Source organism: Mustelus asterias, chromosome 8, assembly GCF_964213995.1.
Source record: "Mustelus asterias chromosome 8, sMusAst1.hap1.1, whole genome shotgun sequence".
Classification (NCBI taxonomy): Eukaryota; Metazoa; Chordata; class Chondrichthyes; order Carcharhiniformes; family Triakidae; genus Mustelus; species Mustelus asterias.
This window is the reverse complement of record NC_135808.1, coordinates 83,240,777-83,250,928: the sequence shown is the minus strand read 5'-3', so window position 1 is coordinate 83,250,928 and position 10,152 is coordinate 83,240,777. Positions and strand designations below refer to the sequence as shown.

Genomic DNA, 10,152 nt, shown 5'->3' with positions numbered 1-10,152 from the left:
AATCGTTTTGGTTAAAAAGACTATGGACTCAAGTAGCAGAGTTTTGGAAAACTAGACAATCCTCAAACCTCTGCCACACAACAAAGCACTACAGATCCCAAAATAGCCAGAGGGAGATAAAGAAGCAAATTTGTAGGCAAATTGCTCAGAAATGTAAAAACAATAGGGCAGTCATGGTTTCAGTGCAGAATCCTTCAAATATATTCAGGAGAACATTTAGCCAGTACAGTATACAGCAAGCCCAATAACTGAATGGCAGTTCTGGTTTAGGGAATGAAGCTGGGTAGATAGAAGGAGAGCATTTGGTAGTTGTTGTTAAAAAGACAAAGACCAACATTAGATGTTCTCAATTGGTGAAAGACCAATTGTACTAAGCTGAGATGTGACTTGGCAAAAGTGGACTAGAAACAGCGACTTGAAGGTAAATCAGTGTCAGAGCAGAGCAGGAAGCATTCCAGGAAGAGACAGAGACTGTTCAGAACAAATTTTATGTTCCCACTAAGGAAAAGTATGGGAATATCAAATCTAGGCCTTCCCATGTGACAAAGAGGGTAAAATAAGGCAAAGAAAGGGAATCTTATGTCAGATACCAAGAGCTCAATAATGCAGGAAACCAGGTGGACAATAAAAAGTGCAGAAGTGAAATTAAAAGAAATCAGTAAAGCAAAAAAGGGAGCAGGAAAAAATAGTGGCAAGTAAAATCACGGAAAACACACAGATGTTTAATAAATACATAAAATGCAAGAATATCACAAAGGAAAAATTAGGGACTATTTTTTGAGACCAAGTGGTAACCTGTGTTTAGAAGGGGAAGATGTGGGCATCGTTCTTAAAGGATACTTTGAGTCTGCCTTCACAAAGAGGGAAATGATGCTGACATTATGGTTAAGAAAGAGGAGCGTGAAATATTGGATGGGATAAACATAGAAAGAAAATATTAAGTGGTTCAGCATCTTTGAAAGTAGATAAATTAGGGGAGGCATTCACTGGACTAGCAATCCAGAATAATCCCGGGTTCAAATCCCCCCCATAGTTCATAGTGAAGTTTGAATTCAATAAAAATCTGGAGTTAAAAGTCTGATGATGACCATGAAACGATTGTCGATTATCGGAAAAACCTATCTGGTTCACTAATGTCCTTTAGGGAAGGAAATTTATCACCATTACTTGTCTGGCCTACACGTGACTCCAGATCCACAGCAATGTGGTTGACTCTTAATTGCCCTCAGGGATGAACAATTAGTGCTGGCCATTGCTTTATGTGGGATATATCAATGATTTATACTTAAATGTAGAGGCCTTATTAAAAAATATAGCAAATGGTACAAAAATTGGTTGTGAGGTTGATGGTGAGGCAGAAAGCTACGGACTGCAGGAAGTTAACAGTAAACTGGTTAGGTGGGCAGAAAAGTGTGTGTTGGGGGCGGGGGGAGGGTGGACACCTGCATGTTCTAACCCTCGTGGTGGAGACAGTGCTGGACAATATCAGAATATTGCTGAGGCTTTGGCCAGCAGCAAAGCTGAATCCGTTAAAGATGCTTGATTCCCTCAAAATTGAAACATTTCTATCGCATCCCACTTCCATCTCATCCCACACTTTCTTTGATTTATAAGCTGTCCATGGTGTATGCATGCACTTCTTACTTTCTCCTATCTCCGCACCACAACTTTGTGCGTTATTCTTTCAGATGGCAAAGAAGTGTGTGATGGTACTGTGCCTTTAAGAAATGTATTTGGGTTATGTTTCTTGTGCAGGATCTGTTCTAGCAGTTTGTTTTCTTATCGATGCCAATTTGTCTGTAACCGACAGCCTCTGTTGTTATTGCAGCAGCATAATTGGTCCCAATTGCTAGTATATTTGTTTTAATTTGGACTAATGTTGTTCTGTTATTTTGGGGTTTTCCCTTGGGATTTTGCAGAATAGGGCTTGATTAGGTTGATGGACAGTAAAATGTCCATGTGACTGGTGGATTTAGGCTTACACGGAGAAAGCAAGCTTAGTTTGCTGCTTGGGAACTTTAGAGAGAGGTCGCTTTCTCTTTTTCTCTCTGGATTTTGAGACTGGGTTCTGCTGGGAAATGAGTCTCTTTCTCTGAGATTCTGCTGTTTGGGGTGGATCTTTCTCTGGAGGTTGCTGGATGAGAGGCAGAAGCCAGGTGTCTCTCTGTATCTGTCCAGACAGGACAGAAATGTAGCACCCATGTGACCATATCTTTTTTGTACTGATTCTGAAGAGGGATTTATGTGAGGAAACTGCTTACAATGGAACTATAAAGCTGGACAGCTATTAAGAATTTAAGTATTTCCAATTGATAAAAGGTATGATAATTCTTTTTAACTATTTTACTTCTATTTTCACTGTGTTGTTAAAAATAAAGTTTATTTTAATAAAAGCATCCTTGGGTTGATCAGTTGAACCGTAACTGGAGCAAAACACCTTATGCTCACCTAATCCCAAAATCAAAAACAAAATTGGTTAACTTCATAACATACCTTGGAGTTTCTGATCTGGTCCCTAACAAGTGTAACATTGCCAGGCAGTGAAAGAAGGCCACTGTCCCTTAATTTCACACTCGCAGTCATTACAATAGTCACTCCATTCTTTGGCATATTATGGTAGTGACCACAATTTTCAATGTAATGCGGTAGAAGCCCAGTCTCTGGTGTATTACAGTAGATTTCTCCGATGTGTTGTGGTAAATGCACCCCCCCTCCTCAATCTCCCATCAGTCTCCAGTATGTTATGGGAGCCTCCGATGTATTATGGTAGATTTCTCCAGTGTATTATGGTAGAAGCCCCCCCACAGACTCCAGTATATTATGGGAGAGTCATACAGGTTTACAGCATGGAAACAGGCCCTTCGGCCCAACTTGTCCATGCTACCCTTTTTTGTAAAAAACCCTAAGCTAATCCCAATTGCCCGTATTTGGCCCATATCCCTCTATACCCATCTTATCCATGTAACTATCTAAATGTTTTTTAAAAGACAAAATTGTACCCGCCTCTACTACTACCTCTGGCAGCTTGTTCCAGACACTCACCACCCTCTGTGTGAAAAAATTGCCCCTCTGGACACTTTTGTATCTCTCCCCTCTCACTTAAACCTATGCCCTCTAGTTTTAGACTCCCCTACCTTTGGGAAAAGATATTGACTATCTAGCTGATCTGTGCCCCTCATTATTTTATAGACCTCTGTAAGATCACCCCTCAGCCTCCTATACTCCAGAGAAAAAAGTCCCAGTCTATCCAGCTTCTCCTTATAACTCAAACCATCAAGTCCTGGTAGCATCCTAGTAAATCTTTTCTGCACTCTTTCTAGTTTAATAATATCCTTTCTATAATAGGGTGACCAGAATTGCCCACAGTATTCCAAGTGTGGCCTTACCAATGTCTTCTACAACTTCAACAAGACGTCTCAACTCCTGTATTCAATGTTCTGACCGATGAAATCAAGCATGCCGAATGCCTTCTTCACTACTTTGTCCACCTGTGACTCCACTTTCAAGGAGCTATGAACATGTACCCCTCGATCACTTTGTTCTGTAACTCTCCCCAATGCCCTACCATTAACTGAGTAAGTCCTGCCCTGGTTCAATCTACCAAAATGCATCACCTTGCATTTGTCTAAATTAAACTCCATCTGCCATTCGCAGCCCACTGGCCCATTGATCGAGATCCCGTTGCAATCGGAGATAACTTTCTTCACTGTCCACTATGCCACCAATCTTGGTGTCATCTGCAAACTTACTAACCATGCCCCCTATATTCTTATCCAAATCATTAATATAAATGACAAATAACAGTGGGCCCAGCACTGATCCCTGGTGCACACCGCCGGTCACAGGCCTCCAGTTTGAAAAACAACCCTCTACAACCACCCTCTGGCTCCTGTCTCCTGTATAATATGGTAAAGGCCCCTGTCTCCGGTGTATTACGATAGATTTCTCCTGTGTATTACAGTAGAGGCTCCAGTCTCTGCTGTATTATGATAGAGGCCCCAGCCTCTAGTATACTATGGTAGAGGCCCCAGTCTCTGGTATATTACGGTAGAGGCTCCAGTCTCTGCTGTATTATGATAGAGGCCCCAGTCTCTAGTATACTATGGTAGAGGCCCCAGTCTCTAGTATACTATGGTAGAGGCCCCAGTCTCTGGTGTATTACGGTAGAGGCTCCAGTCTCTGGTGTATTACAGAAGCCATGATGTGGAGATGGTGTTAGACTGGGGTAAATACAGTAAGAGTTTTAACAACACCAGGTTAAAGTCCAACAGGTTTATTTGGTAACAAATGCCATTAGCTTTCGGAGCGCTGCTCCTTCGTCAGATGGAGTGGAAATCTGCTCTCAAACAGGGCACAGAGACACAAAATCAAGTTACAGAATACTGATTAGAATGCGAATTTCTACAGCCAACCAGGTCTTAAAGATACAGACAATGTGAGTGGAGGGAGCATTAAGCACAGGTTAAAGAGATGTGTATTGTCTCCAGACAGGACAGCCAGTGAGATTCTGCAAGTCCAGGAGGCAAGCTGTGGGGGTTACTGATAGTGTGACATAAACCCAACATCCCGGTTTAGGCTGTCCTCATATGTGCAGAACTTGGCTATCAGTTTCTGCTCAGCGACTCTCCGCTGTCGTGTGTCGTGAAGGCCGCCTTGGAGAACGCTTACTCGAAGATCAGAGGCTGAATGCCCGTGACTGCTGAAGTGCTGCTCCCACAGGAAGAGAACAGTCTTGCCTGGTGATTGTCGAGCGGTGTTCATTCATCCGTTGTCGTAGCGTCTGCATGGTCTCCCCAATGTACTATGCCTCGGGACATCCTTTCCTTACCAATGTCTTCTACAACTTCAACAAGACGTCTCAACTCCTGTATTCAATGTTCTGACCGATGAAACCAAGCATGCCGAATGCCTTCTTCACTACTTTGTCCACCTGTGACTCCACTTTCGAGGAGCTATGAACATGTACCCCGAGATCTCTTTGTTCTATAACTCTCCCCAATGCCCTACCATTAACTGAGTAAGTCCTGCCCTGGTTCAATCTACCTAAATGCAACATCCTTTCTGCTCAGCAGAGTCGCTGAGCAGAAACTGATAGCCAAGTTCCGCACACATGAGGACGGCCTAAACCGGGATGTTGGGTTTATGTCACACTATCAGTAACCCCCACAGCTTGCCTCCTGGACTTGCAGAATCTCACTGGCTGTCCTGTCTGGAGACAATACACATCTCTTTAACCTGTGCTTAATGCTCCCTCCACCCACATTGTCTGTATCTTTAAGACCTGGTTGGCTGTAGCGATTCGCATTCTAATCAGTATTCTGTAACTTGATTTTGTGTCTCTGTGCCCTGTTTGAGAGCAGATATCCACTCCATCTGACGAAGGAGCAGCGCTCCGAAAGCTGATGGCATTTGCTACCAAATAAACCTGTTGGACTTTAACCTGGTGTTGTTAAAACTCTTACTGTATTACAGAAGTCCCAATCTCTGGTCTATTACGGTAGAGGCACCAGTCTCTGGTGTACTACGGTAGAGGCCCCAGTATCCGGTATATTACGGTAGAGGCCCCAGTCTCCGGTATATTACGGTAGAGGCCCCAGTCTCCGGTATATTACGGTAGAGGCTCCAGTCTCTGATATATTACGGCTGGGGGCTCTGATTTCTATCGCCGCCGCCCTGTTCACTCCTTTTTTTCCTCCCGGTGCAAATGGCCGAGCGCCGCGCCTTCGCGCAGAAAATCAGCAGGTAAAAGATCTTCCTCCGGCCCGCTCCGCAGAGGCGCGGTTCCTCCATGCAGAGCCAGAGGTCGGTGGCGGAGGCCTGAGCGCCCCCCGGCTGCCCAGCTCCATCCGAGCCCGCTTTGTGCTTCTATAGGAGCGAATAAAAACCCTGCACTGGGCATTGCAGTGCAGGAGGAATGTGAATATACTGCAACTAATAAAAGTGTACCTATAATGTAGAATATAGCAACAAATGACTGAACATAATACCTCGCAGATTGCAATAAATCAAGACCGCTTTAAATAGTATGCAATAGCATCTAATACAACAGTAACGTTTACAATACAAGTATGAGGCGATGTCTTGTAATACATATAGTGACGGAGATCGCAGCGCCGGATGCAATGATGGGATGTAATCCTGTGCATTTATTTAATGCCACAATGCCAAATGTAATCTGCTACCGCAGTGCAATATGGTATAATGGGAGAGAAAGTACCACGATGGATACAGTGTAACTGGCTGGGATACAATCATCTCTATTGTATGTTAAATACGATCACATTCAATGTGACATCTATAAATAAACGTTATGTTAAAAAACGATACCCAAGTACTCGGGATGGTGCAAACACTAAGCTGCGGTCACTCCCGGTTCTGCTTTATACCATTTGTGCATTTAGTGCTCTTTCAGGGAAACTCGTACAACTAATGTTTAAGTGTAAAAATGCAATTAAACTATCAACATTTGTGATCTTACACTCTCACAGTGAGATAACTTAAGTCACTTTGAGCAGGTTTCAAACCATTTTAAGATGTTTGAAGTCCAGAACAGAATCTTTACACATTAAATCTCAAGTAGATTTATAAAAGGACTATCCATCAGCCAGCATTATTAACTCCACTGCAGTCTGTTAAAAATATATGTTCTTTGACTGAAATAAAACTTTTCGGTACTGATTATAATTCATGCTGCTTCTGTGCATGGATATAAATATTTTAAAAGATTTGCTATCTAGCTTTGAAAGCATTACTGATGGATTGTGTGGCTGATGGATTTTCTTTGTGGTATCATCAGGAAACCCCCAAATCCAAAGAGGTGTTAGTCAAGACTTGAATGGTCCAGTTGGGTTGTAGTTTGTGCCTGATACATCCTGGTTCTCATCTTGCACCACTGATTTAAACGTTCCTTTAATTCTGACAGGTGGTGCAAATCTGATATTGCTTGGATTACAATGCAACTCATTTAACAGCTTTGTAACATCAAAGTTCAGAAATTGCCTTAAGAACAGTTTTGTTTGATAATTCTAACAATGACTAAATGCCAGGAGAAGATTTTGTCCAAATCAAGCATTAGAAATGAGATGGGTATAGGGCAGCAAAACATCTCCTTAATGTTACACCTTTCCCATACGGCCATTGAAATCAAATTCAAATATCTCCTACTCCGCATGCTTCTTTTGACATCCAGCCTAAGATCAGTTAACTTACGGCAGAGCAGAAACAAACCTACAATGTTTTTGATTGGCATGACTCAATGCCACATTGGGTAATGCATTTATCCCAAAGTTACTAGACATTTGGTATTTAAAGGTTTTCACCATGGAAGCAAGGACATCACAACTACTTTCCTGTACATTATGCATAATTTAATTAAACTTTTTTTCTGTAAACATTTTTGCATTAGCTCACATGTTAATGATTTATTTGTTTGGAATTCCAAGTCATCTTGCTCCTATGGTCAGTATTTTATTCATAAATCTTAACTGTATATGCTTGGGCATGAAGTTGATAAACATTGTAAATGGGCTTACATAGTGCCCTTGCTTTGTACACATGGGCCTGAGTACTCCACAGGTCAAATTTCATAGCGCAAGTTCTAATGTTACCCAAGCATAGTATCGTAAAACTCCAGCAGGAGTGTTGATGTGTTCTTAATTAAACCTGGACACAGTGCAGCGTGCTTGAGATTCCTGATACAATACTCTGAAGTAAAATACTTTTTTTCTCTCTAGGACTGTGGCAGCTGAAGTAAGGAAGCAGATCTCTGGCCAATATGGCAGTTCGCCACAGCTGCTCAAAAACCTCAATGTTGGAGCAAATATTTCTCACCATACTGTAAGGTCATTTTAAAATATGTCTTAGAATGTTCTTTACTTCTGCTTGATAAAGAAGTGTTTTTGTTAAATCTGATGTTTCCCGGATGGCCCAGTTATTAACTATACTACTAAAAGTGGAGCTGAGCTACACAGATTAGAACAACCTTGAATTCAATCTTGAATATGTACCAGGTTAATTGATCCTTCATCAAGGCACCAGTCAGGTTTTGACAACCATCTTCAGCACTCCTCAGCTCCTAATTTGCTTTATAGTCATCCTTGCTGTAAGGCACCGGTGTGTGGAGGTTGGAGGACAGGATTGGGCTGAGCTGTAATGAAATATACAGTCAAATAGTCTGTTGATAGTCACTGTCAAGATTTCAAAATAGAAGAGGGCACTTAGGTGAGGCACCAGTGGGTGCCAAATCCATGTCATCCCACCAAATATGAAATAAAGTTTGCAGAGAAGGAAGAGAAACTTGACTGCATTGAATACAGTGTGACCTTTTATGTTTTTGATCGTATAGGTCTCTAGATGACCATTTCTCCTTGTGGGAGAAAACAAAACGAATGATGAGTGGACATTGACCAGTTCCTTATAAAAGCTGGTTTTCTTGTATTCAGTTTCTTAAAATCATTGGTTGATATTTGATACTGGTTTGTGGAGAGGTGACAATGAAATTGAATACAATGCAACCAAACTTCCCACAACCAAGTAGTAAAATGAAAAAATGTAAAACTTAAAATTAGAAATTACAACAAAGGTGGAAACAAAGGTAGGTCAGTCAGCAACTGAAAAGAGAAGGTAATGCTTTAAATTTAAAATGGTAACCCTTTATTGGTATTGGAAGATAAATAATGTTATATGTTGCCTCTGCTGTTGAACCACACTAGGAGACCAAATGAAATTTGGATGCCTGTCTTGCCAAATATCTATCTGTTTGATATAGAAACAAAAATAAATATTAATTGAATTTCTTTCTGTTCCAAAGACGGATATAATAACCTGTCTTTTTTCCTCTATTCATGCTACACTCTGTTTCCATCCTTTTCTATATTTTTGTTCAATGATATAGCTCACTGCCGTGTTGAAGCTATCTGCTTTGTTTGTTCTACATGTTTCAGTTATTCGTCTTAATGGCCCGGATTCTGTGGTCAGCGGCGAAGCGATGGCGCGCGCCAATGACTTTGAAGAAAGCTGCCCGCAAAGATCTAGCGATCTCTGTGGCGTGGATCTCACCTTTCTTGATGTTAATTTGAATCTGGCACCAAGTCAAGGGGATCTCCGGGTGTGCAGCAACAGTGATGTCAACAAGCAGGGTAAGCAGCCAATCAAATTGAAGAATTCTCTCAGACAGCAAACCAGGAGGTTAAAAACTTCATTAATGCTTCACTTTTTAATATACTTTCACAGAGAGCAAAACAAAGATTTGGTTATACACATGAGATTAAGGTGGAAGCTGAAATATCACCATTTAATAAACATCATTTTAAAATATGTAAATTTCTTTATACATAATGGAGAAATATGGCAATTCCATAAATTAGATTTTTAGGGCGAGAAGAGTTATTCTGCAGTAATTATGAACTTAATGCTGCTTAAAGGTGGCACGGTAGCACAGTGGTTAGCACTGCTGCTTCACAGTTCCAGGGACCTGGGTTCGATTCCCGGCTTGGGTCACTGTCTGTGTGGAGTTTGCACATTCTCCTCGTGTCTGCGTGGGTTTCCTCCGGGTGCTCCGGTTTCCTCCCACAGTCCAAAGATGTGCGGGTTAGGTTGATTGGCTGTGCTAAAATTGCCCCTTAGTGTCTTGAGATGTGTAGGTTAGAGGGATTAGTGGGTAAATATGTAGGGATATAGGGGTAGGGCCTGGGTGGGATTGTGGTCGGTGTAGACTCGATGGGCCGAATGGCCTCTTTCTACACTGTAGGGTTTCTATGATTCTATGATACATTATACCTCAAAATTATAGCTTATTCAGCCAGGTATAATGTTTTTACAACAAGACTAATAACATAAAAGTCGAAATAATTGATTGCAGTACATCAACAGCACACCCTATGGAGAAGCAAAGAATCACTAACAGCAACTTCTAGATTTCTGTGTTTAATTGCTCATGTGTGGATTCCATAATTTACTGTCTTTTTTCAGAGAAGTGATGATGGTGAAAGCTGATAGCTTTGCTGTTGTTACTATTACAAAATCTGGGCCAGTGATGGTTGCTTTGATGTTGGAAAGTGGGGATGGTCATTATACGTTGAGAGAATTAGGCTTGGAAAGATGAATATTGGAGGATGTATCAGTGCTCTTGCGGTTTTTTGTCAAGGGAATTTT

At 41.5% G+C, this 10,152-nt stretch overlaps 1 protein-coding gene across 4 annotated transcripts in view; it reads left to right on the top strand.

The window, feature by feature from the left end:
* The first annotated feature begins 5,595 nt into the window (after positions 1-5,595).
* dock7 (dedicator of cytokinesis 7) overlaps positions 5,596-10,152 on the top strand; it is a 161,137-nt gene continuing 156,580 nt past the window's right edge. For all 4 annotated transcript variants that reach the window (XM_078218392.1, XM_078218390.1, XM_078218389.1 and 1 more), the window contains exons 1-2: positions 5,596-5,742; positions 7,734-7,836. In XM_078218392.1, coding sequence (XP_078074518.1) covers positions 5,705-5,742; positions 7,734-7,836 — 141 coding nt within the window. In that variant the 5' untranslated portion in view covers positions 5,596-5,704. The remainder of the gene's footprint in view (positions 5,743-7,733; positions 7,837-10,152) is intronic.